This window comes from Tachyglossus aculeatus, chromosome 9 (assembly GCF_015852505.1).
Source record: "Tachyglossus aculeatus isolate mTacAcu1 chromosome 9, mTacAcu1.pri, whole genome shotgun sequence".
Taxonomy (NCBI): Eukaryota; Metazoa; Chordata; class Mammalia; order Monotremata; family Tachyglossidae; genus Tachyglossus; species Tachyglossus aculeatus.
In genome coordinates this window covers 23,343,575-23,369,001 of record NC_052074.1, presented here as the reverse complement: position 1 = coordinate 23,369,001, position 25,427 = coordinate 23,343,575, and the positions used below count along the sequence as shown (strand labels likewise).

At 54.8% G+C, this 25,427-nt stretch overlaps 1 protein-coding gene and 2 non-coding genes across 6 annotated transcripts; all 3 read right to left on the bottom strand.

The window, feature by feature from the left end:
• Positions 1-384: 384 nt before the first annotated feature.
• On the bottom strand, positions 385-17,812 carry AGBL5 (ATP/GTP binding protein like 5). 4 transcript variants are annotated; one of them, XM_038751727.1, is made up of 16 exons: positions 17,732-17,812; positions 16,091-16,351; positions 15,667-15,838; positions 15,162-15,325; positions 14,453-14,630; positions 14,014-14,192; positions 12,840-13,269; positions 11,715-11,884; positions 11,291-11,426; positions 10,517-10,719; positions 9,338-9,576; positions 3,636-3,803; positions 2,104-2,216; positions 1,759-1,805; positions 1,205-1,417; positions 385-886 (listed from the first exon to the last, which is right to left on the bottom strand). In XM_038751727.1, exons 2-15 carry the CDS (start codon positions 16,318-16,320, stop codon positions 1,282-1,284), a joined length of 2,565 nt encoding a protein of 854 aa, XP_038607655.1. In that variant the 5' UTR covers positions 16,321-16,351; positions 17,732-17,812; the 3' UTR covers positions 385-886; positions 1,205-1,281. The 4 variants fall into 4 exon arrangements, with proteins under 4 accessions (XP_038607655.1, XP_038607656.1, XP_038607657.1 ...); XM_038751728.1 differs by having other exon boundaries at positions 1,205-1,330; XM_038751729.1 differs by lacking the exons at positions 1,205-1,417; positions 1,759-1,805.
• A 2,968-nt stretch (positions 17,813-20,780) lies between these two features.
• On the bottom strand, positions 20,781-20,853 carry TRNAA-AGC. Its single transcript has one exon. It is a non-coding gene; the product is annotated as a tRNA-Ala (tRNA).
• A 1,434-nt stretch (positions 20,854-22,287) lies between these two features.
• Positions 22,288-22,377, bottom strand: TRNAY-GUA. The gene is given in 2 exon segments: positions 22,288-22,323; positions 22,341-22,377. It is a non-coding gene; the product is annotated as a tRNA-Tyr (tRNA).
• Between the last annotated feature and the right edge of the window lie 3,050 nt (positions 22,378-25,427).

The following is a 25,427-nucleotide window of genomic DNA, read 5'->3' as shown; positions in this document are numbered from 1 at the left end:
TGGCTTATTTGGGGAAGCAGATGGGATTGGACCCAGGTGATCCAAGCTGCCCTCGGCGGTCAGGCCCCGGGGACCCGTCTCGGGAGGAAGGAAAGGACCGTCTAGGACGGAGGCTGTTAGGTGGATCAAATGAAGCGTTGGGGCGGGATTCAGGTAAGGGACAAAGAGGGAAGGAATGGAAAGGAGTTGATCGCCGAAGGCTTAGGGGAATAGGCCCCAGTCTGCAGGTGGAACGAGCCCCCCCGCCCCCAGCCTCACTGGAAACGAGATCATAGACTTGAAGCCAGATGAGGATGCACGAAACCTCTCTTTTCTTCCACTCCACTGTCTCACTCTTTCCCCTGCCCCCTAAACAAACAGCAGGATTTTCCAAACAACCTTTATTTCTTTAGTCCTCCCCTCTCCGTGAAGCAAGGAAGAGCAGAACCTGCCTTTAAATCGGGCCCAGGATGGAGACCGATTATTTCTCTTCACCCCACTGATATAAAAATATATATATATATATATACATATAGAGACTCTCCAAAGCCTGTATGCTACAGAGAGGGGTGGAGCTGGGAAGCTTACGCTTCTCTGATCTGTCCCAGGCTGGTGGCTTGTGTTACCCAGAATTGGGGGGTGGGGAGGAGGGAAGAAGGGGTCTCCAAGGAGGTGCGGTTGCTTGGGGAGAAGGTGAGGACGTTCCCTGCTTTACCTCACCCGATCCAATGGAGGCCCAGGAAAGCACCAAACTGAGAGAAGCCCAGAAGCCGGATGGGGTGACCCGAGGGAGTGTGCCGGGGACGCCCCTTGAGAACAAGCCTGGGGTTGGGCGTCGCCATCAGGCACGGATAAAGGTGAGGAGGCCGGGATAGAACGGGACTGTGGGAAGGTGGCCCGGAAAAACCTGAAACACAGAAAAAGGAAGCCCGAGGGGGCCGGGGGTCACCCTTTCCTCGGGAACTCCGCAGCGGGGGTGGAAACGATCCCTGCCAGCCGCATCCCTGCCTCTCAGGGGCCCCAGCTACCTTCCTGCATCCCGGGAGCTGGCGGGAGTCGTCAGTCTGAGCTGGTGGCGGGGAAGGGTGGAAGAGGACGGGGGCTCGCTCCCCAAGTTCTAGGGATAGATGGGGCTGGGGAGGGCCACGTGGACTGGTGAAAGGTTTCCCGGAGGGCATGGTTCTGGGCTCCTGGGCCCAGCGGGGGCCCAGCCCTGAGTGCTCACCCTGGCACAGCACTGCAGCGTCCCAGCTGTGGGCTTTCCCTGATCCGAGGTGGGGGGTGGGGGGCCCGAGGAGCCCCTCATCCCTCGGCGAAGTAACGGTGAACCCCGGCTCGAGCTGGGCCCGGCCTGTGTAGACAGGGGCCGGGCTGAGGGGAAGGCTCTTCTCCTGAGGGTCTCCCCGCCGGCTCTGCCTTCACCGGCTGCGGCCCCTTGCTGGAAGTCAGGGCAGAATGGGGAGCGGCTGGCTGAGGCGGTGAGGCGTTCAGCACGGGACTGACTGGCATCGAGTCTGGGATTGTAGGGGGCTTGGGCGGAGGGGCCCGGTGGCTCCAGAGTAACAGATCTGGGCGCTGGGGGTGGCGGAACACCTGACTAAGCAGAAGGTGCTCAGTGTGGAAAACCTCCCCCTGAGGAGTCTGTCCTCGCCCCCATTGCTCAGCCCCTGCCTAAACCCGTTTGGAGGCTCGGGAAGCTGAGCCTGGTTTGGGTCCCGGAGTCGGTGGCCTTAGGGTTCCTGGGGACAGCAGTGGCCGGGGGGTGGGGGGGCCTGTTACCTGGGGAATCCGAGGCCCCTCCAGTCACGAACTTTCCTCGGACAGTTCTGAGCAGAGAGAGAGGAGAGGCTCAGATATCGGGGGCATCTAAGGGAGGCTCTGGCTGAAGCCACAGGGTGGGATGGGAGGCGGACGTTTTGCGGCTGGCTGGGGGAGCCGAGGGGGTCGCCGGAGGGAGGAGGGATGGACGAGCACCCCAGGAACGCAGCCCTATATGGCTGTGCGGGAAGCTCCGGGACGATGCTGGGTCTGCCCCTACCCTCGATGCAGGTAAAGGGACCAGGTTCCAGCGGGGTGATGATGCTGGAGGGTAGGCCAGGGGCCGGGGATGGCGGGAAGCGTTACCTGTAGCTGAGCCCTGCCGCAGGGTGCCTGGGGCCTGGCCCCTAACAGCCCCTTCCCGATGACCATGACAGCCCCTGGCTTGTCCCCTGAGGACAGGGCTGAGCAGCTGCTCCCTAGGGAACAAGAGACACCGGTCATCAGGGCGGTGGCAGAGAGGACCAAGGGGGTCCTACGTCAATCCCAAGTCTCAGTAAGGCCTGGTTCCCTGGCCTGACTTGGGAGCCCACAGTGGGAGGAATCAAACCCCGTTTCTCTCAAGTAATCTTCTCAGGACATCCTCATTCTCTGAAAAGCAGCCTCCACAGTTGTGACTCTTTTTTTACTCCCCGCGGTCATGACTCTCCTGCTTTCTATTTCCCCCCTGCCATTGTCAACTGACCGCGTCTGTTGCTGACAAAGCTGCAGCTGCAGCTCTTCAGACACCTGGGGTGAGGGAAACGAGACAATACCCAAATGGGACCTGCTAGACTGTGAGCTCATTCTGGGCAGGGAACGGCCGCTAATTCTGTTATACTGTACTCTCCCAAGCACCTAGTACAGTGCGCTGCACAAAGTGAACGCTGCTCGATTAACTGCTCTCCAGACTGGTTCAACACTCCGACTCCCGTCAAGTGGAATCCAGTTTATCCGACCTGGTCTATTGGGCCCCAGGAGCCCTGTCTGCCCTTCTCAACCTTCACTCCAGATCCAAAGTTGGCACCCAGGTGGGTCCTCAGAATAGAAATCAGCCCCGCAGGCAGAAGGAGAACACTTCCTTTCCTCTAGCTCAGCCCTGATCTATATGGGATTAATGAGCCGTCCTGGGTTCTGCTTTGCCGTTTTTATGGAATTCTGCCCCCAAGCTCCTGTGACGGCAGCATGGGAGTCAGGACCCCGGAGACCTGCAACCCGTCCCGGGTTGGTGACTATACTTGCAGCTGGGGACTCCCTGGGCACTCTGCCAACTCTTGTACTTCATCACGCGTCCCAATGGAGGGAGGAAAAAACCGTCACACAGGTGGGGTCCCTTCCGGCTACACCGAAACAGAGACATGCGCGCAGATGAGAATACATCAAAACATGTGCGCGGCAGATGTACGTGGGAAAGCCGAGAAGCCTTTGGCTCTCTCCCTGTCCGTCCCGTGCCCAGATACTTCACGGCCCTTCAGAACGGGGTGTTGAAGTGGGTGACCCTGTCCCACTCCGGGAAGAGGCCCCATAAAGAGGGGCAGTATGCACAGCACACAGGAGTTTTTTCGATTTTTGGCCATGTCTCTAAAAAGTCAAAATGTCCGTGTCCTCTGGAGGGAAGGGCGAGCCAGGGCTGCTGGGTTAGAGCACGGTGGCCCGGCAAAAGAGAGCGGCATCCGCCTCGGGCCCCGCGAGTCCGGGCTGCTCTCGGAGGAAGGGCAGGGCAGGGGTCAGGAGGGGTGACAGGTGCTTGCTCAGAGTCTGGTGGTGGTGGTGGTGATGATGGAGGCCGGCCCGGGCCCCGGGGGGCAGAGCCGGGAGGAGGGTGGCCAGCCCGGGTGCCGGCAGCAGGGGGTACAGACCTGCTAGGCGGAGCGAGGCGGGCAAGGGGCAGCAGGGACCCAAAGCGGGCGTGGGGGTCAGCCCAGAGCTGCAGGGGGCTGGGACCTGGGTCTGGCTGAAGCCGCGCCCAGGAGAGCGCGGGGTCAGTGGCTGCTGCTGCCGCCGTCTCCTTTCCTGGCTCCGGGGCTCTGGGCAGAGGGGACACAAGCAGAGAGAAGGGCAGGTCAGCGGGGGGAGGGACAACTCCTGTTCGGACCACTTCCCGGGGGGAGCGAAGGGTCGTCCGGCTGCCAGGGTGATGCCCTCGCTGTGGCCCCCACCGCTTCTGGGGCTCTCGACTCCCAGCCGGGCTCAGCTCCCGGGTCTCGCCGGGGTCGGAAACGGCTAAGGATTTCCGAACTGGGATGGAAAGGCCCCGACCTGGTCTATTGGGCCCCAGGAGCCCTGTCTGCCCTTCTCAACCTTCACTCCAGATCCAAAGTTGGCACCCAGGTGGGTCCTCAGAATAGAAATCAGCCCCGCAGGCAGAAGGAGAACACTTCCTTTCCTCTAGCTCAGCCCGTCCAGAAACCCAGAGCACGAACAGCCCGAGTGGAGGAAGTGGACGTGCAGGAGAGCCGGGCCCGAAATCCGTGCTCTCGCCTTTTTCTGGGGATGTCATAGCTGTGCCCCTTCCTCCCCCTGGTCTCCACTCACTGGCTTTCTGAGGCCTTGGGGAGGGTGAACCCAGAGGATAAGGGGTGGGGTCGGGGGCTGCCTCTCCACAGCTCCTTTCTCTGCTGCAGGATTGGCAGGGCTGGCTCCAGATTGCCAGTACTAAGAGTATTAAGTGCTTGCCGGGTGCAGAGCACTGTATTAAGCCCTGGGAGAGTATACAAGCTCTGAGCTCCGAGAGAAAAGAGAACAGGGGATAAGTCAAACACTCAAGATGACCTCGGCGCAGCCCCCATAGATGGGGGGTGGGAAAAGGAGCCCACCCTAAGGTCTAGGGTCTAAGTCGAGCCCTGAATCACAGGGTGGAACTGTGGCCTTGCGTCCCCCTCCCACCCAACCCAGCCCCCTTGGTTTCCACAGGGAGGGTCTCGCTTGCTCTCTCTCTGCTCAGCCCATCCCTCTGCTGGCTTCCTCCCACTGCCCAAGGGGCATTGTTACTGTTGCTGCTGATCGGCCCATCACCCCAGACAATGCCATCAGCCAGTTCCAGGACAGCTGCAGCAGGAGAGAGGAAGGGAAGTGTGGGGGAGTGAGCAGGACCGCTGGGGCCGCTGAGCAGGGGAAAACGAGCGAGCATGTGCCAACCATGGAGCACAAAAGCAGATGGGGCTGAAGGAGGCCTGCACAATGAGGGGACGGGGGAGGGAGGAAAGGGAGAGTCAGTTCTTCCCTCAAAATTGCCGGCTGGGGAAGGGTCCCTGACAGTAGTTGCTTGGGAGAGGGGCACCAAAAGTCCGCTTGCCCCCCAGAAGGCGGCAAAGGTGGGACAAGAGCAAAGGCGGGGTGGCTTACTGTATTCTGGGGTACATTTCAAGCATAATGCTCTGCACATCATCATCATCATCATCAATCGTATTTATTTAGAGCTTACTATGTGCAGAGCACTGTACTAAGCGCTTGGGAAGTACAAATTGGCAACATATAGAGACAGTCCCTACCCAACAGTGGGCTCACAGTCTAAAAGGGGGAGATGCACATGACAAGCGCTCCAAAAAAAAAATACCATGGCTTGATTCGGAGCTGCTTCTTAAGAACTTTCCTCAAGTTGACTGTTCTAGGAGGAAAATCCCCCCCGAAACAAATTTCAATTGATTGAAATCCCTCTGAGATTGAATTTGGAGCATGGAGGCCAACTGGGGATGGCGCACTGAGGAAGTAAAGGAAGCGAGAGAAAGAGACAGAGGGAGGGAGAGGCAGAGGAGAAGGGAAAAGGATAAGAGGAAGGTAAGAGGCCACTAGAGACTGTCTCAACTCCCTCTATTAGAATGGCTCTTGGCAGGCAGCTAGGCTGGGGGTGGGGAGAAGTCTGGCTTAGACGTTGGGCACCACGCTGCATGCAGGCGTGATTTCACACACGTGTGTATGGTTACAACCGGGTTGTGGGAATTTGAAGTTCCAGCAGCTGTGAAAATGCCACGCGTGTGACACCGCCCCATTCTGGTCCTTAGTCTCAAGCTGGATTTGGATGCCAAGATGGCATAACAATAATAATTATTATAATGATTTTGCTTGTTGAGCTCTTACTACGTTCCAGGAACTGTACTGAGCACTGGGGTGGGTACAGGCAGATCGGGTTGGATACGGTCCCTGTCCCACATGGGGCTCAAAGTCTTAAGCCCCATTTTACAGATGAGGGCAGCATGCCTAGTGGCTAGAGCACAGGCCTGGAAGTCGGAAGGACCTGAGTTCTAGTCCTAGCTCCACCACTTGTCTGCTATGTGACCTTGGCTAAGTTGCATAACTTTTCTATGCCTCAGTTACCTCATCTGTAAAACGGAGATGAAGACTGTGAGTGCCATGTGGGACATCATAATAATAATGTTGGTATTAAGCGCTTACTATGTGCCAAGCACTGTTCTAAGCATGGGGGGGGGGGTTAACTTTTCTATGCCTCAGTTACCTCATCTGTAAAACGGAGATGAAGACTGTGAGTGCCATGTGGGACATCATAATAATAATGTTGGTATTAAGCACGTACTATGTGCCAAGCACTGTTCTAAGCACTGCGGGGGGGGGTGGGGGGGACAAGGAAGACTGTGAGTGCCATGTGGGACATAATAATAATAATAATAATGGTATTTGTTAAGCGCTTATTATGTGCCAAGCACTGTTCTAAGCACTGGGGGGGATACAAGGTAATCAAGGTTGTCCCACGTGGGGCTCACAGTCTTCATCCCCATTTTCCAGATGAGGGAACTGAGGCACCGAGAAGTTAAGTGACTTGCCCAAAGTCACACAGCTGGTAAGTGGCGGAGGCGGGACTTGAACCCATTACCTCTGACTCCCAAGCCCGGGCTCTTGCCACTGAGCCACGCTGCTTCTAATGATTAGAACCTAGTGAATCCATGATTCACTTGTAGCTACTCCAGCACTTAGTACAGTGCCTGGCATGTGCACATGGTAAGCACTTAAATACAATTTTTTTTTAAAAAAAAAGAAGAGGTAAGAGACACAGAGAAGTTAAGTGATTTGCCCAAAGTCTCATAGCAGACAAGTGCAGAACCAGGATTAGAACCCAGGTTCTGACATCTAGGCCCGTGCTCTATCTACCGGGCCACACTGCTTCCCTGCCTCCTGACCGATGTAACGCCTTGGCTCAAAAGGATGTTTCTGAAAACTGACTTGGACAGACTGAGGAGGATGTGGGGAGGGGAAGGAAGGGTCTCAAGGCACATCTGGTAGGGATAAAAGAGGACAAAACTTGGCCCAGCCAATCCAGCCCAAACCTGGGAGTCGGAATTTCTAACTCCAGCTCTGCCACTCATCTGCTGTATGACCTTGGGCAAATCACTTAGAGAAGCAGCATGGCTCAGTGGAAAGAGCCCGGGCTTGGGAGTCAGAGGTCATGGGTTCTAATCCTCGCTCCGCCACTTAGCAGCTGTGTGACCTTGGGCCGGTCCCTTAACTTCTCTGGGCCTCAGTTACCTCATCTGTCAAATGGGGATTAAGACTGTGAGCCCCACGTGGGACAACCTGATTACCTTGTATCTACCCCAGCGCTTAGAACAGCACAGTAAGTGCTTAACAGATACCAACATTATTATTCTCTGTGCCTCAGTTATCTCATTTGTAAAATGGGGATTAAAACTGTGAGCCCCATGTGGGATACTGACTGTGTCCAAATAGCCCGTATTTACCCCAGCATTCAGTACAGTGCCTGGCACATACTAAGTACTTAACAAATACCATTAAAAAAAAAAAGTCATGCTTAACAAATGCCATGAAAAAAAAAAGTCCTTCACTACAGGCCGGTTTCTTACTCAATTATATTCTGTGCAGAGCCCTCTATTAAGCCCCGGGTGGGGAGGGGGCACAACACAGAATTAGTAGGCCTGCTTGCGCCCTCAAGGAGCTTACAGTCTAATGGGTGAGACGTACTGAATTGGATTTTATTCATCGGAGGAAGAAGTGGCTCCATATGTGAGTTGTTGCTTAAATAGTAGAATAGGTAAGTGGATGTGTCCAGAAGGGCTACTGGGGGTCAGATGGGAGCACCCTATGGGGGGTCTGCCTCTCCAGAAAGGGGTTGGGTAGCCCTGGCTCTGTCTTGCTTGGCTCCCCGGCCACCTACAGTCCCAGAGAAGGAAGGGGAGAGGAGTGCTAGGGGCTGAAAATCATAGAAGGGCGAAAGCGGGGTTACCGGAATCTCACGGATGGGGATGTGAGAACAGAATCAGGGGCCGGCTGAGCGGAGCTGGACAATTCAGCTTGAAGTATGGGGCGAACTTCCTGACAGACAAGGTGACCCCTGGCATCTCTAGTTGCTTTGTTGCTTCTGGGCTGGTCTACGTGGCTGTGAGCCCAGGGATACTCATTTGGAATTGGTCTTTCCCCAGCCCTAGAAAAGGCAGTCGAGACCTCTAGGCCACCCCGGGGGGGCAAGGCTGCTGCTCAGGGTTTCAGCATCGTGCAGCCAGGGTATTCCTGGGGACACTCACCAGTCCCCCATGGCCCAGTTTGCTCACCCATCTCCCCTTCCCTCCTGAGGACAGGCTGCAGCCAAGACCCCGGCCCTCAATCCCGGCTCCTCCAAACACTGGTCTGTGAGGGAGCCCACGGGCACTAAGCTAAAGGCTGGGCAGCTCCAGCTGTGGGCTGGGAGGGCCGGACCCCGGCTTGGGCTCGTGGAGAGCTGGAAAAAAAGCCGCCCGTCATCTGCAAGGCTGTGGTGCCCCCGACTGCTCTCTGTCCGACTAGCCTCTGGAGCCAGTGGGGCAGTAACCGCCCATCAGGGCTCTCTGCAACTTGGACTCTGGGGTCCTGCTCCACGCTCCCCAAGGCGAAGGAGACCTGCAGCTCCTTCTGGCTGGCTCTCAGAGACCGAGAGCCTCAGCCCGCATTTTCTCTTACCTGATCCAGCTCTTCCAATCCTCGGATTGGGGTGCAGAGAGGTGGGACGGTGAACCTCTAAATCCTAAGGACTCCATTTCTCTCCTTGGAGCTTTAGGGCTGGCCGATTCTGGACCCCTTGGAGCTAGGCTAGATTCACAGATCCTCTCAGAGGGCCAGGTTAGCGCTGTGTGGGTCCCAAGGTGGAGTCCTCCCTGAGGCCTTTGGAATACACCTGGGATCTCACCAAGTTGGCCACCTGAGCCCCTGAGCTGTGAGTCTAGAAACCAATCCCATCTCCACTTTTTCAGCTCTGCCCACGGGAGTCCGGACTGAGGGGAATTCGAGTCCTTTTCTGCCCACCCTTACTGCCCAGGGCGGAAACCGAACAATGTCTGGCTGGTTCTTTCCATCTCCCGGGATGGCTCCTTGGACTCTGGCATGGAGGGGCCTGGGGCTGCAATGTGGCCCCTGGCCCCCCTGCCACTGCCGTCCCCGCCGCCCCCGCCGTCGCGGGGAACACCAAGTTCTCAGGAGAAGCTGCGGGTTCCACTACAAACCGGTTTTATTGGTTCAGCCCTTGGTCCCAGAATCGGCACCGATCTTCACGGCTGTCTCTTCCCCCAGCAACACCACAAACTGTGAAGCACCTGCTGAAGAGGCTCCCAGCCCAGCTTACCTCTCACGGAGCCCAGGACCCGCTGGTTGCCCTTCTGGGGGCTGGGGCCCAGGCCTGGGAGCCCGGGGGGCCTGTCGCTGCCGCCACCGCCGCTGCTGGGGAAAGGAAAGCTGGGCGAGGCCTGGAGTAGCGGAGAGTTCTGCTGGTTGCCGCCGCCGGTCCCGTTCCCGCCAGCGGCCCCGACGCTGAAGCTGCGAGCCCGGCTCAGGGCCACCTCGGAGCAGGAGCTGGAGAAATGGCTATGGGGAATAAATGGGAGAACACGGGGATGAAGCCGGGCCTGGAGGAGGGCCATCCCGGGCCCTCTGGTGACTTCCTCCACCTGGTTGGAAGCCCGAGGGTGCAGTAGGAATTGGGAGAGGGAGGGAGGGAGGGAAGGGTCGGAGGAATGGAATGGGAGCTTTTAGCAGTTGGGGGGGAGGGTTTCCGGCGGGGCTCGGCAGAGCCTTGGCTGATGGTGGGGAGAGGGAGAGGTAGTGTTCCCTGTGAGCGGCAGGAGTGTGCATCGGCAGATTACCGGTGTTACATGCCGAAGGGCTCCCTGAGCCTCGGTCCCCACATCAGCCAATGAAGTCACCTCAGGGTGGGGGCGGAGGGAATGACACAGAAGTCTGTGCTGGGGCTGGGGAGAGAGCACCTCACCACACCCCCATCTCAAGCTGGGCTGTGGCCAGTGGGTGCAGGAGTCTGAGGTTGATGGCATCACCAGCAGCAGCAGCCATTGCCACTGAACCAGGCCCCACTCACACCCACCCATCACCCCCAGTCACCTGGAGGAGGAGGACTGGCCAGCTCCGTCGCCCCTCTCTCCTCCGGCCAAGACCTGCTTCCCGACTCCGTCCTCACTTAGGAGTCTCTCTAGAACTGCTCCCCTCTTCCAACCCTTCCCTCACCAGGACTCTGTCTATACTGTTCCCCTCCATTTGTCCCTGCCACCATCCTGGAGTCTCTCTAGGACTACTCGCCTCTCCCACCCCTTCCCTCACCAGGACTCTCCCTAGGATTGCTGTCCTCTATTCCCCCTGCCACCACCCCGGAGTCTCTCCAGGACTGCTCCCCCATCTTCCCCCTGAGTGAGGAGTCCATCTAGGACACCTCCCCCTCTTCCCCTGGATGGGAGACTCTCTCTCTCTCGGACTGCTCCCCTCCCGCTCCTCCATTCCATGCCATTGGCCTTACTTGGCACCCTTGGGTGTAGCCCGGGGGCCTCTCCTCTTGCCGCTGCTCAGACTCAGGCTGGTGCCCGGTCCCCGGCTATTGCGCACGTGCCTCAACATCCAGGCTCGGAGGTTGGTGAGGCAGCTGTGCTCCGACAGCACGATGCGGGGCCAGGGGTTGCATTCCGCCATGTCCAGAGCCGCGATGGCTACAGCCCGTCCCACCTGCCAAGGGAATTGGAGGCCGGCTTAGCGAGGGGCAGACACCCTGAGACGGGGGCTGAGGTTGGGGTGCAAAAAGCTGCATGCGGGGAGGACGGGAGGAGCTAATCTGGAAGTGAGGCCTGAAACCGGGCCCCAGTGGGCTCCTCCCAGCTGTCCTCTCTCCCTGGGCATTTTGGGAGTGAGTCTCTCGTCTGTAGAGTGAGCTGCTTGGGACCCTTTGGGGAGCATCCCTGCTCTCCGGTGGCCCTCAGGCCTTCCCCACACCGCCCCTGGGGTTAGGCAAGTCTGCTCCTATATGGCACGTAGGGGGGCGGGGGGGACGGACCCCTGGAGAAGCAGCAGCAGAGCAGCGGGTCATGGGGGGCGCTTGGGTGGGGGAGAGGAAGGGCCCTACCCTGTATAGGAAGAGCCAACTGCAGCCATGTAGGCGGTAGCTTGTGCACCTGGAAGGCCTGTGGGGCCAGAGCGTGGCGGGTCAGGCCGACGGAGGGAGAGCGGGACGGCCCCTTGGCTTTCGGGCTCCCCCTTAGTGTTGTCACGCTGCCCGCTCTGTTGCCCGTGAGCCCGTTACCTGCTCAAACAGCTCTACGGTGTATCGAGAGGGGAAGGCAGGCAGGGGAGGGGGGCTGGCTCGCCCGTTGTCGTGGCAGGCAGCGGGAATGCTGTTCACCGACCGTCCTGTGTTGTAGTTGCATTCGAGCGTGTAGCTGAGACACAGAGACCCCGTCACTACCCCGCTTAGACAGACACTGTCGGCCGGGACGGGGTGGGGGGCCTCTACCTGGAGAGCGTGAGGGGGGAAGAGGGGAACCGGGTGTGTTCCCCTCAGCTGCAGTAGCCCAAGGAGGCCCGAAGTGGCCTCACTGAGGTCTCAGGGTCAGTCAGCCCGGGACGGTTTTGCGTTGCCCCTCTCCACACCGGGCCGTGAGGAGGGCCTCCCCGGGGCTCCCATCCTCCAATCTTCAGCCCTCCTGGCCCGGAGTCCCGGCTCCCACCTGTGGATGATTCCCGAGGCTTTGTGGATGGCCACCCGACCACTGCCCTCCTTGGACAGGCCATCGCGCCGGTCCCTGGCGTACATGTTCTTCTCCGAGAAGTTGCAGCCCTGGAAGTCGAAGTGTGCGGAGTTCAAGGAGATGAGCTTCGGGTACAGCATGTTCTCCACCTGCGGGCGGGGCGAAGGAGGGAGCCGGTTCGGAGGCGGAGGCGGGAGGAGGGGAACCGGCTCGCGGACGGAGGCGGGAGAGGGGGGAGCCGGCTCAGGGGCAAAGGTGGATGGGTTGGGGGGTGGGGGAGTAGCCCAGAAGTAGTGGTGGAGGGTGGAGTGGGGGAACAGCAGGAGAGGGGAAGGAGCCTGGGTCTCCACCACTCTAGCTTTCCCCAACGTACAGAGATGAGGGCACCCCTCCATATTTGCCACCGATTAACACAGTGCACCTGAGAGCCTGGACTGGCTCAGGCCCCGGAAAGGGTGGTAAGGGCTAGTCACCTGTGCACGCAGGTTGCCCCCACAAGGGCCGTGCATTCTCAATCTCTCCCCTCTGCAAGTGGAAGAAAACTCCTCTCCCCTTTTGGCAAGTCTCTCCAGGTTGGTGCTCTTAAAGTAACCCGGGGCCCAGGCTCCGCTGTCCAACGGCACCACGGGATCAGTTCTCAATCAATCAATCGTATTTATTGAGCGCTTACTGTGTGCAGAGCACTGTACTAAGCTCTTGGGAAGTACAAGTTGGCAACATATACAGACAGTCCCTACCCAACAGTGGGCTCACAGTCTAGAAGGGGGAGACAGAGAACAAAACCAAACATATTAACAAAATAAAATAGATATGTACAAGTAAAATAGAGTAATAAATATGTACACACATATATACATATATATAGGTGCTGTGGGGAAGGGAAGGAGGTAAGACGGGTGGGATGGAGAGGGGGATGAGGGGGAGAGGAAGGAGGGGGCTCAGTTTGCCCGCTGAATCTCTGCTCCATCTGACCGGCCTGGGCCAAAGCCCCCTTGCCGGTCTGTCCTCTCAGCCTTTCTGCCCCCTCCTCTCCCCCCCGACGTCCCCGGCCCAGGCCTTCTCCGGAGGCCGCCCCCGCCCCTGCGTGAGCCCCGGGGTGCCCACCTGGGTGCTCTCATCACTGAAGCTGTTCCCGTACATGAAGCAGCCCCTCTTGGAGGCGTGGCCGTGCAGGTCCACGTAGTAGGCCACGCCGCTGTCCTGCGGGGGGATGACCTCTTTGGCCACCGGGTTGCGAAGCTCACCCGGCCCGGGGGCCAGGATCCACAAGCTGCCGGGGTCCCGGTCGCCCGGCTCAGCCCGGACCCAGGGTTCGGGGCGGCCCCCGCCGGGTCGGGGCTTCAGCTGGGCCCCGTCGTGGAGAGCATCGGCTCGGTCGAGGTAAGAGAAGGGGGCCGCCTGTGCGGGGTGTGGGCCCAGACGCGAGTGGACGTGGTGGTAGAGCAGCACCGCCTTGGCTCCGTAGATTGCCGGGTGCAGGACGGCATCTGGCTTCAGATACTGACGGTTCAGGTTCACCCCTCGCGAGTCCGTGCTGTGGGAGAACCAGGGTGAGGGCAGAGCCTGGAAGGTTCCGGCGGGGAGGGATGGGGGGCTCGAGGGAGCCCAGGAGGAGGAGGAGCAGGAGGGAGAGGAGGAGAGGAAGAGCAAGGTTGAAAGGCTGAGGGGCTGCCTTCCCCTGGCACGGGAATAGATCCCGTTCCTGGGCACTGTGGGACTCGAGACAAAACCCTGAGGGCTGGGCTGGCTCCCAACAACATCTTGCCAATCAGCGGGAGTCAGTCGGGGGAATCTGGGAAGAGGCAGTGCCTTCCAGCCTCTGAACCCCCAGCCTTGAGTTGAATGGGACCCCAGGTCCCAGGGGATCATTGGGTTCTGCCTCAGGTTTGAGGTTTGATCCTGAAAAGGAGTGGGGCCTGGGGGGGAATGTCTGCCATTCGCCAGCCGCTCTCCTGCCTGGGAAGGGCCTTGCCCACAGTCCCCCGGCCCCCCGCCCCACCTTGCCCCCACCAGCCCTCCAGCAGGTCCTCGGGAGAGGGCACACACTCCAGAGTGCTTAGCGGGGCAAGTGGATGTTTCACTCTGAGGTGCAATGAGGGTGAGGAGCGGGTCGGGGGGCGGCAGGGCCTCCTCAGGGGGCAATCAGTATTCAGCCCAGTGATGGGTGGGAGCGGGGAGAGGCTCTCCCCGGGAGTCAGAGATCAGGAGTCAGAGGGGAAGGAGAGGGAGAGGGGAGGAGGTTCTCACCGGCAGAGACTGGGTGGGGGAGAGCACTCACCGGTAGTGGCCCCGCACTACACCATCGGGGTTCAGCATGGGAATCAACTTGAAGACAAAGAGACGACGCAAGGTTTGGGCCCGGGGGTCGTCGGGCCGCAGGATGAAGTCCAGAAAGCCGTTAAAGACGAAACTGGAGGGCGTCTCCCCGGGGTGGACTCTGCTGCTCAAGAAGAACACCTAGGGTGGGGAGGGGAGCGACGTGCGGCCTGTCAACTGCGGGGGTTGGCTAGCCGACTGGCTGGCTGCTGGGGACACGGCAGTGGGGGGACGAGGGCAGGGTGGGTACAAGCTGGCTGGCACTTTTGGGCCGGAGCATAGGCTGGGGCTGCCAGAGGCTGGCTGAATGCCCCACTGGGCTGGCCAGGCTTGATCTTAGCTCCTCTCCTCCTCCCTCCCGCCCGCCCCGCCGCCCCTCCCGGGCTCATGGGCTCACTCACCTTCTTGCCGGAGAAACAGAAGGGCCGGGGAGTGCTGGTGTCAGGAAACAGCTGGTCCAGCCGGGGCTCTCGCTCCTCTTGCCGCCCATGGCAGGAGCTGACCGTCAGCAGGTCCACACGCAGCCCATCCAGAGAATAGCACAGGAGTTCCCGGTGGTAATAAATGGAGTCCAGGGGGCTGGAGGGATGGGGGTCATCAGGCCAGGAGAGGCCCTCGGGGTCCTCCTCACTTGCAGAGATGGGGACGGGGGGAAAGGGCGGTTCCCTACAGTCAACTCGACCACCGAGGCCTTCCGGGTGGGGCTGATGCAGAACTGAGCTACGTCACACCAGCTGGGACAAGTCTGGATAGCGGTGGATCCTTGGGATCTCCCTGATCTGGGCTAACGCTCTAGTTAGGAAAGCCAAGTGCTCGTTGCTCAGGCGTGAGTCTCCAGATGCTCGGATCCGACCCGGAAGGGAGGCTCCCCAGGGTGAGGAGAAAATCTTGGCCAGAGTCCCAGAGGGGACCTGGGGTGGATGGATGGGATCTCGGTGCTACTTCCTGGCCCGGCCCCCTTGCCCGCCGTTGCCTCCGGCGAGGCGGCTACCCGAGAAACACTGCCGGGAGCTCCCCGGCACCTGGTCTGATATCCTTGCCCCTCCCTCACCTTCCCTGGCTCCGGGGCCCCTGTTCTATCAGGGCTCCACCCATGGCTCCCCATGGCACCTGCTAAGGGAAGGGTGGTCCTCTCGGAAGCGCTGGTCGAGCTGGTTCAGCAGCTCCTGGCAGTCACTGTAGGAGAAGGGGTAGCAGAAGGCAAAGAAGGTGGTGGCCCCGCGGCCCTCCAGGAAGCGGTGAATGAAAGACAGCACGAATTGCGTCTCTGTCATCTGGGAGGGCGGAGGGGGCAGAGAAGGGAAGAAGGATCAGCCCGGTCAGCCTGGTATTCTGGCCGGTAATCTGGCCTCTTGCCCCCACCGCCCTGGCGACCGGCCCCACTCCCCCCGACCGCTGGCACCTTGGCTCCCTGGACCGCACTTTGCTTTTCTAGCCTTGGAACACAGAAACTCGGAAAGTTCGGGGAGGGAAGGAGTCAGAGTTGGGAGCCAAACAATCTCTCTGGTCCTGTAAGAAGTGGGCCTTTCTCTGCTTCCCCAAAGGGAGGACCTCTGGTACCCTGCTCCCGGGTCTCAATCGGCAGAGTAGCTCCCCCGTCCCGCAAGGGTCGTACCTCAAAGGTGGGCCGGTCGCGGACCCGCTCCCAGCGGGGACGGGTGGGCAGGGTGCGCACGAAGGGAGCCATGCCCTGAGAGTACAGCTTGCTCTGCTTGTTCATGTTCATGATGTTGATCTTGATGAGTTTTCCTGGAACGCCTCCCCGCACGCTGAAATAGAACCAGGACCTGTGGGGGCAAGAGAGAAGAGACGGACGATTGGGAAGGCAGAGGATGAGGGACCCCCCTAGATCGGGGAGCGGGAGGAGGTGCAGGGTGGTTGGTCGGTTGGAGGCTGTGAGGAGAGAAAGGGCAGGAATGGGAAGGTGGTGGTGGTGGGGTGGTCGGGGAACGGGTTGGGGCGAGGTCCCTAGGGCATCGTTAGGGGAACCAATGGGAAATGGCTCAGGGGCTCTTCCCACCTCCCCTCCCGCTCCGTACCTGTTCCCATTCTCGAACTCAGTCTCGGCACAGTCGGGCCTCGTCCACACGTTGAACTCGTAGTCAGGGGAGGGGGAAATGCTGCTGGTGGGGAGTGGGCCCCCGTCCCCGCCCCCCTCCCCCTCACCAGCCTCAGGATCCACCTTCTCCACATGGGCCAAGTTCCCTGAGTCAAAGCGGGAACTGAAGAGCAACCCCCCACAGCGCAGTTCCATGGTAAGGCTGAGCATGCATCCTCCTGCCCCAGACTGGCCCTAAGAGCTGGGGAAGGAGAGGAAAGAGAAGAAGAGAAGCTGTGAGCGTGGGCCCCAGGGGTTGCTCTGGAGCTTTCCAGGAATCCTGAGGGCTCCACTGGGAGAAAGCTGGGAAGAAGCTCCCACCGGGTCCCTCCGTCTCGAGGGCCGCGATCTGAATCGACCCCGTTAGGCTACAGTCTGGTCTGCCCCGCTCTTCAAATCAATCAATCGTATTTATTTATTGAGCGCTTACTGTGTGCAGAGCACTGTACGAAGCGCTTGGGAAGTACAAGTTGGCAACATATAAATCCCCTGGAGTTGTGCGTTTTGGTTGAGCCAAGCTGAGAAGCGCAGGAGGAGTTTTGATCTTCCAGCCCCGCGGCCAACGGGCGTCCAGGCCGGATGGATCCAAGCCACGAAGCATCCGCCAGAATGCAAAATCGTAAAGGGGCCAACGGGAGACCATGCTCAGCTCCGGCCCAGGGCTTGGATTCATTCAGTCAATCGTATTTATTGATTGATTGATTGGAGGGCTGCCCCTCCACCACTTCTCAGTCCGACTTGAGCTGCTCTGTTGTAGAAGACGAGAAGGGGCCCACAGGGGTCGGGGGAGGGCGGCTGCATTCTGGCTCGCATCTGGAGAATAATAATAATAATAATTGGTATTTGTTGAGCGCTTACTATGTGCAAAGCACTGTTCGAAGCGCTGGAGCGGCGTGGCTCGGTGGAAAGAGCCCGGCCTTTGGAGTCAGAGGTTCAAATCCCCGCTCTGCCAACTGCCAGCTGGGTGACTTGGGGCAAGTCACTTCTCTGTGCCTCAGTTCCCTCCTCTGTAAAACGGGGGTGAAGACTGTGAGCCCCCCCCGCGGGACAACCCGATCACCTTGGAACCTCCCCAGCGCTTAGAACAGTGCTTTGCACGTAGTAAGCGCTTAATCAATCAATCAATCGTATTTATTGAGTGCAGGGCACTGTACTAAGCGCTTGGGAAGTCCAGGTTGGCAACATCTAGAGACGGTCCCTACCCAACAGTGGGCTCACAGTCTAAAAGGGGGAGACAGGGAACGAAACCAAACATACTAACAAAATAAAATAAATAGGATAGGTACAGGTAAAATAAATGCTATCATTATGATTATCCGGGCCCCAGTTTCCCAGTTGCATCCCCGAGCCTTGACTCTTTTGCTTTGGATTGGGAGGCCTAAGTGTCCAGGAGCGGGGGCAGGATGCCCAAGGGATGCCCAAAAGGGATGCTCAAAAGGGATGCCCAAAAGGGATGCCCAGGGGGCAGGGCCTGGGCTGGTCCTCAGCCCAACGCCCCCCACACCCCCGACGGGGTTGGAGGTGGGAAAATGGTTTGAAGTGAGGGGGCCACGGGGCCTGAACCCTGCATGGAGCCCCTCACCTCTCTCCGGGGCCCGGCGCTCCCTTTCCGCCTCCCGCACCGGGCCCAGGCGCGGGCCCGGCCCCAAACCAAACCAGAGCAAGGCCGGGGCCCGGCTCTGAGGGAACAACAACAAGCACGCCCATTGGCCGCCGCTGCCCACCCGCCCAGCAAAACCCTCCCTCATTGGTCCGAAGGGGAAAGGCCGCGCTCCCCCCCCCCCACCTTCTCGTGGTGAGGCCCCCCACTTCATCATCATCACCAATCCTATTTATTGAGCAATTACTGTGTGCAGAGCACTGTACTAAACGCACTTCAATCAATCAATCAATCAATCGTATTTATTGAGCGCTTACTGTGTGCTGAGCACTGGACTAAGCGCTTGGGAAGTACAAGTTGAAAACAGTCCCTACCCAACAGTGGGCTCACAGTCTAAAAGGGGGAGACGGAGAACAAAACCGAACATACTAACAGAATAAAATCAATCAATCAATCAATCGTATTTATTGAGCGCTTACTGTGTGCAGAGCGCTGGACTAAGCGCACTTCAATCCATCAATCGTATTTATTGAGCGATTACTGTGTTTAGAGCGCTGGACTAAGCGCTTGGGAAGTACAAGTTGGCAACAGTCCCTGCCCAACAGTGGGCTCACAGTCTAAAAGGGGGAGACGGAGAACAAAACCGAACATACTAACAGAATAAAATCAATCAATCGCATTTATTGAGCGCTTACTGTGTGCAGAGCGCTGGACTAAGCGCTTGGGAAGTACAAGTTGAAAACAGTCCCTACCCAACAGTGGGCTCACAGTCTAAAAGGGGGAGACGGAGAACAAAACCGAACATACTAACAGAATAAAATCAATCAATCAATCAATCAATCGTATTTATTGAGCGCTTACTGTGTGCAGAGCACTGTACTAAGCGCACTTCAATCAATCAATCGTATTTATTGAGCGCTTACTGTGGGCAGAGCACTGGACTAAGCGCTTGGGAAGTACAAGTTGGCAACAGTCCCTACCCAACAGTGGGCTCACAGTCTAAAAGGGGGAGACGGAGAACAAAACCAAACATACTAACAGAATAAAATCAATCAATCAATCGTATTTATTGAGCGCTTACTGTGTGCAGAGCACTGGACTAAGCGCTTGGGAAGTACAAGTTGGCAACATATAGAGACAGTCATCATCATCATCAATCGTATTTATTGAGCGCTTACTGTGTGCAGAGCACTGGACTAAGTGCTTGGGAAGTACAAATTGGCAACATCTAGAGACAGCCCTACCCAACAGTGGGCTCACAGTCTAAAAGGGGGAGACAGAGAACAAAACCAAACATATTAACAAAATAAAATAAATAGAATAGATATGTACAAGCAAAATAAATAAATAAATAAATAGAGTAATAAATCTGTACAAACATATATACAGGTGCTGTGGGGAAGGGAAGGAGGTAAGATGGGGGGGATGGAGCAGGGGACGAGGGGGAGGGGAAGGAAGGGGCTCAGTCTGGGAAGGCCTCCTGGAGGACTTCACCCCCTCCCCCTAAATAAGCCCCCCAACAGGAGCCGGTCCTGTTGACCAAATCTTCTTCTGGTGTCCCAGGGACATTCATGAATTCATTCAGTCGTATTCATTCATTCATTCAATCGTATTTATTGAGCGCTTATACTGTGTGCAGTACAAGTTGGCAACATATAGAGACAGTCCCTACCCAACAGTGGGCTCACAGTCTAGAATTTATTGAGCGCTTATTGGGTGCAGAGCCCTGGACTAGGCGCTTGGGAGAGTCCGTGGCTCAGTGGAAAGAGCCCGGGCTTTGGAGTCAGAGGTCATGGGTTCAAATTGTCAGCTGTGTGACTTTGGGCAAGTCACTTAACTTTTCTGCGCCCCAGTTACTTCATCTGTAAAATGGGGATTAAAACTGTGAGGCCCCCCAATCAATCAATCAATCGTATTTATTGAGCTCTTACTGTATGCAGAGCACTGTACTAAGCACTTGGGAAGTACAAGTTGGCAACATCTAGAGACAGTCCCTACCCAACAGTGGGCTCACAGTCTAAAAGGGGGAGACAGAGAACAAAACCAAACATACTAACAAAATAAAATAAATAGAATAGATATGTACAAGTAAAATAAATAAATAGAGTAATAAATATGTACAAACAACTTGATCAATCAATCAATCAATCGTATTTATTGAGCGCTTACTGTGTGCAGAGCACTGTACTAAGCGCTTGGGAAGTACAAGTCGGCAACATCTAGAGACAGTCCCTACCCAACAGTGGGCTCACAGTCTAAAAAGGGGAGACGGAGAACAAAACCAAACATACTAACAAAATAAAATAAATACAATAGATATGTACAAGTAAAATAAATAAATAAATAAATAGAGTAATAAATCTGTACAAACATATATACATATATACAGGTGCTGTGGGGAAGGGAAGGAGGTAAAATGGCGGGGATGGAGAGGGGGACGAGGGGGAGAGGAAGGAAGGGGCTCAGTCTGGGAAGGCCTCCTGGAGGCTACTACTTGATCACCTTGTAGCCTCCCCAGCGCTTAGAACAGTGCGTTGTACAAAGTAAGTGCTTAACAAATACCATTATTATCATTATTATTATTATTACAAATCGGCCACAGATGGAGGCGGCCCCCTACCCAACAACGGGCTCACAGTCTAGAAGGGGGAGACAGACAACGAAACACAAGTAGACAGGCGTCAATCCCATCAGAATAAACAGAATTATAGCTATATACACATCATTAATAAAATAGCGTAATAAATATGTACAAATAGATGTGCTGTGGGGAGGGGAAGGGGGCAGGGGGAGGAAAAGGGGGGCTCAGTCTGGGAAGGCCTCCTGAAGGAGGGGAGCTCTCAGTAGGGCAACTTGGAGACGGTTATTGACCCTTAGAGCGGTGTAACGCCGAGACACAACTATAATGAACGCCAATTCAGGGATACAGGGGGCCGAGGATGACAAAGAAGTAAAATCAAGGCCAATGAGGCGGTCTCGTAAATAAGCCTGATCATTTAATGAATCCAGCAATGGATAGCAAAAAAAAAAGTGGAGGATGCGGGCGTCGATCCCGCTACCTCTCGCATGCTAAGCGAGCGCTCTACCATTTGAGCTAATCCCCCTTCCTGGAGAAAAAGCTCTCATCAAACCTATGTGAATTAGCAACTCAAGGAGGCCTTTACTGGGAATAATGATAGTAATTATGGTATTTGTTGTGTACTTGTTGTGTGTCAAATTCCGTTCTAAGAGCTGGGGTAGATGCCAGTTAATCTGGTCGGGCACAATTCCTATCCCTCGTGCGGCTCGCAGTTTAAACAGGAAGGAGAACAAGTCTTGGATCCCTATTTACAGATGAGGAAACTAAGGCACTGGCAAAATAAATGATTGTGGACGGCCCCTTTTTCCTCTCCGCTCCATCGCCCCCCTCCCTCCCTCTTCCCTACCCCTTTCCCCTCCCCACAACACTTGTGTATATTTGTACATACTTATTCTTCTATTTATATTATTAATGTGCATATATATAACACATATGGCATTATATATTATATTATATAATACATTCAATATAATATTAAATAATATTATAGCATATATAATATAACATATAATATAATAATATGATATGTGATATATGACATATAATATATAACACATATAATAACATAGCATATATTATATATAATATATTATATATTATACATGATATATTAATATAATACATATCACATATCATATAATACATTATTTTATATTATATATAACAATATGTTATTATACAATAATATATATTATTATATGATATAATAGGCAATATATATAATATACATGCATATATATGCATATATCTAATGTGCATATAGCTATAATTCTGTTTATTCTGACGGTACTGACACCTACTTGCTCATTCATCCAATCGTATTTATCGAGCGCTTACTGTGTGCAGAGCACTGTACTAAGCGCTTGGGAAGTACTTCATCATCAATCGTATTTACTGAGCGCTTACTGTGTGCAGAGCACTGGACTAAGCGCTTGGGAAGTCCAAGTTGGCAACCTATAGAGACAGCCCCTACCCAACAGCGGGCTCACAGTCTAAAAGGGGGAGACAGAGAACGAACATACTAACAAAATAAAATAAATAGAATAGATGTGTACAAGTAAAATAAATTTTGTTGTCTGTCTCCCCCTTCCAGGCCGCTGTTGGGTTAGGGACCGCCTCTATCTGTGGCCGATTTGCACTTCCCAAGCGCTTAGTCCAGTGCTCTGCACACAGTAAGCGCTCAATAAATACGATTGAATGGGTGAAGGAACGAACGTAGAAGAAAAATCACCGAAATACAAAATATACATTACATGTAGCGTCACATGTAGGTATTGTTTCACTCCGCTCTCTTCATCAGTGAGTCGAGATAGACTCGACGCAAAGTTGCACGGCCGCTGACGCACAAAGATACACAAAATGTTGTCCTTAATTTCACTCTCTGGTTTCCCGTCGTCATTTAAATAACTTATACTTCTTCAGCAGGAGGGTGAAGGGGAAAAGAAAAAAAATTGGGAAGTCCTTCGAGCCGGAATCGAACCAGCGACCTAAGGATGACCATGGGAGCGTCCACTACAGTCCTCCGCTCTACCAACTGAGCTATCGAAGGCCTCGCTAACAAACCCCCCTCCGCACCCTCCTTTATGCTCATCAGGCCCTCGGCCCAACTTCCAAAGCGTTCCTCCACTTTAATTTTTAATCAGGAAATAATAATAATAATAATGGCATTTATTAAGCGTTTAGTATGTGCGAAGCACTATTTTAAGCGCTATGTATATATGTTTGTACATTTTTTTACTCTATTTATTTATTTATTTAATCTATTTGTACATATCTATTCTATTTACTTTATTTTGTTAGTATGTTTGGTCTCTGTCTCCCCCTTTTAGACTGTGAGCCCACTGTTGGGTAGGGACTGTCTCTAGATGTTGCCAATTTGGACTTCCCAAGCGCTTAGTACAGTGCTCTGCACATAGTAAGCGCTCAATAAATACGATTGATGATGATGGGAGGGGGATACAAGGTGATCAAGCTGTCCCACGTGGGGCTCACAGTCTTCATCCCCATTTTACAGATGAGGTCATTGAGGCACGGAGAAGTGGTCACACAGTTGACGGGTGGAGGAGTAGGGATTGGAACCCATGACCTCTGACTCCAAAGCCCGGGCTCTTTCCACTGTGCCCCAACTCAGAGGTCATGGGTTCCAATTCCTACTCCGCCACCCGTCAACTGTGTGACCACTTCTCCGCGCCTCAGTGACCTCATCTGTAAAATGGGGGATGAAGACTGTGAGTTGGGGCACGGTGGAAAGAGCCCGGGCTCTGGAGTCAGAGGTCATGGGTTCACATCCCGGCTCCGCCACTTGTCAGCTGGGTGACTTTGGGCAAGTCACTTCACTTCTCTGGGCCTCAGTTACCTCACCTGTAAAATGGGGATGAAGACTGTGAGCCCTACGTGGGACAGTAATAATTGTCAGTTTATTATTATCAGTTTAGGGGAGGAGAAACAGAAGGAGAGTAAGGAAGGAGTCAAAATAATTTAAAAGGGAAGGTGAAGGGGCCAAAGGGTGGTAGATCAGTTAATTAGTTTGATTTATTGAGCTCTTACTGTATGCAAAGCACAGTGCTAAGCATTGGCCACTCTTCTGCCGTGACCTTGGGCAAGTCACTTAACTTCCCTCTGCCTCAGTTTCCTCGTGTAAAACGGGGATTAAATCCTCCCCCCTCTAATTTAGACTGCGGGAACCTCTTGTGGGAGAGGGACTCCCGCAAGACAATAATAATTGTAATAATAATAATAATAATGGCATTTATTAAGCGCTTACTATGTGCCGGGCACTGTTCTAAGTGCTGTAACCTTCCCAGCGCTTAGAACAGTGCTTTGCACATAGTAAGCGCTTAATAAATGCCATTAAAAAAAACAACTCTCGACAAACGTGGATGTGATCCTCCACCCCAAACCCAGCTCCACCACCTCCTCTTGCCAGGAGCTATTGGGCAGAGGCAGGGGCCGTAGAGTGTCCACAAACCAGAAAAATAATTGCTCTCCCCCTCCTTCAAGGCCTTATTGAAGGGACATCTCCTCCAGGAAGCCTTCCATGACTGATCCCTCCTCTCCCCCTCCCGTTTGCGCCGCTCACACTTGCTCCCTCATTCATCCTCTCTCCCTTCCCCACGGCACACATGTATGCAATCTGTAATTTATTTATTTATATTAATGTCTACCTCCTCCTCTAGACTGTGAGCTCGTTGTGGCAGGGAACATGTTTGATGTTATACTGTACTTTCCCAGGCGCTGAGCACAGTGCTTTGCAAACAGTAAGTGCTCAATAAATACGATGAATAAATACACAAATACACTCCTTCCAGCGGATACTCCCCAAGAGGGGCCTCACCTTCTCCCACTTCCTTAACTAGTCCTACTTTTTACGGGGTCTGTGGGTTAGATTGTGAGCTCCATGTGGGACCGAACTGTGTCCAACCTGCTTAACTTGCATCTAACTTAGCGCTTAGTACAGTTCTTGACACACAGTAAGCGCTTAACAAATGCCATAGCAACACTGTTGACTGCTCTCCTTGAGGACAGGGATCGAGTCTACCAACGCCGCCGTCTGTTGTACTTGTTAAGCGCTTATTATGTGGCTTGTACTGTACAAAGCATTGCGGTAGATGCAAGGTAATCAGGTTAGACAGTCCCTGTCCCACAAGAGGCTCCCACAGTCTAAATTAGACTAATTAATCCCCGTTTTACACGAGGAAACTGAGGCACAGGGAAGTTAAGTGACTTGCCCAAGGTCACGGCAGGAGTGGCCAGTGCTTAGCACAGTGCTTTGCATACAGTAAGGGCTCAATAAATCAAACTAATTAACTGATCTACCACCCTCTGGTCCCTTCCCCTTCCCTTTTAAATGATTTTGACTCCTTCCTTAATCTCCTTCTGTTTCTCCTCCCCTAAACTGACCCTTGGAGACTTCAATATCCATGCAAACGTTTCTTACAAGGTCAGCTCTGGTCTGATTCAAATTCCTTCCTTTCCCTCCATGAACATGCATTGGGTTTTCAACTAGAATGGCCCACAAGCAAGAAATCATGACGCATTGCCTGGCCCGGCCCAAGTGGTATCCCTTATTTTGGATGGGTGAAACCCCAGGCCAAATCAGAGCTTAGGACCACTCCAGTCCATATTTCACTCGGCTGCCCATATCGGTTTTCTACAAAACCATTCAGTCCATGTGTTCTCACTCAAAATTCTCCAGCGGTTGCCCATCCATCTCTGCATCAAACGGTAACTCCCTACCATTTGGCTTTAAAACACCCACATCAGCTTGCCCCCTTCTATCTTACCTCTCTCATTTCCTACTACACCCCAGCTCCTCTAATGCTAATTTACTCACTGTACCTCAATCTTGGCTCTCACCTTCATCCCCTTGTCCACGTCCTGCTTTTGGTCTGAAACTCCCTCCCCTTCATATCTGACAATCACTCTCCCCACCTTCAATGCCTCACTAAAAAAGAGGCCTTCCTCTTCTAAACCCTCATTTTCACTTCTCCCACTCCATTCTGCATCACCCCTGCCCTTGGAGTTGCACACTTTACTCACCCCACAGCACTTATGTACACCATCTTTATATTTTTGAATGCCTGGCTTCCTCTCGAGATT

Coding starts and splice junctions, on each gene's coding strand:
- AGBL5 (XM_038751727.1), bottom strand. CDS start 16,320: ATGCTCAGCCTTACCATGGAACTGCGCTGTGGGGGGTTGCTCTTCAGT. Junction 11,427..11,714: donor GCCTCGGGAATCATCCACAG/GTGGGAGCCGGG, acceptor TCTGTGTCTCAG/CTACACGCTCGAATGCAACT. Junction 1,806..2,103: donor GCGGCAGGGCTCAGCTACAG/GTAACGCTTCCC, acceptor CTCTCTGCTCAG/AACTGTCCGAGGAAAGTTCG.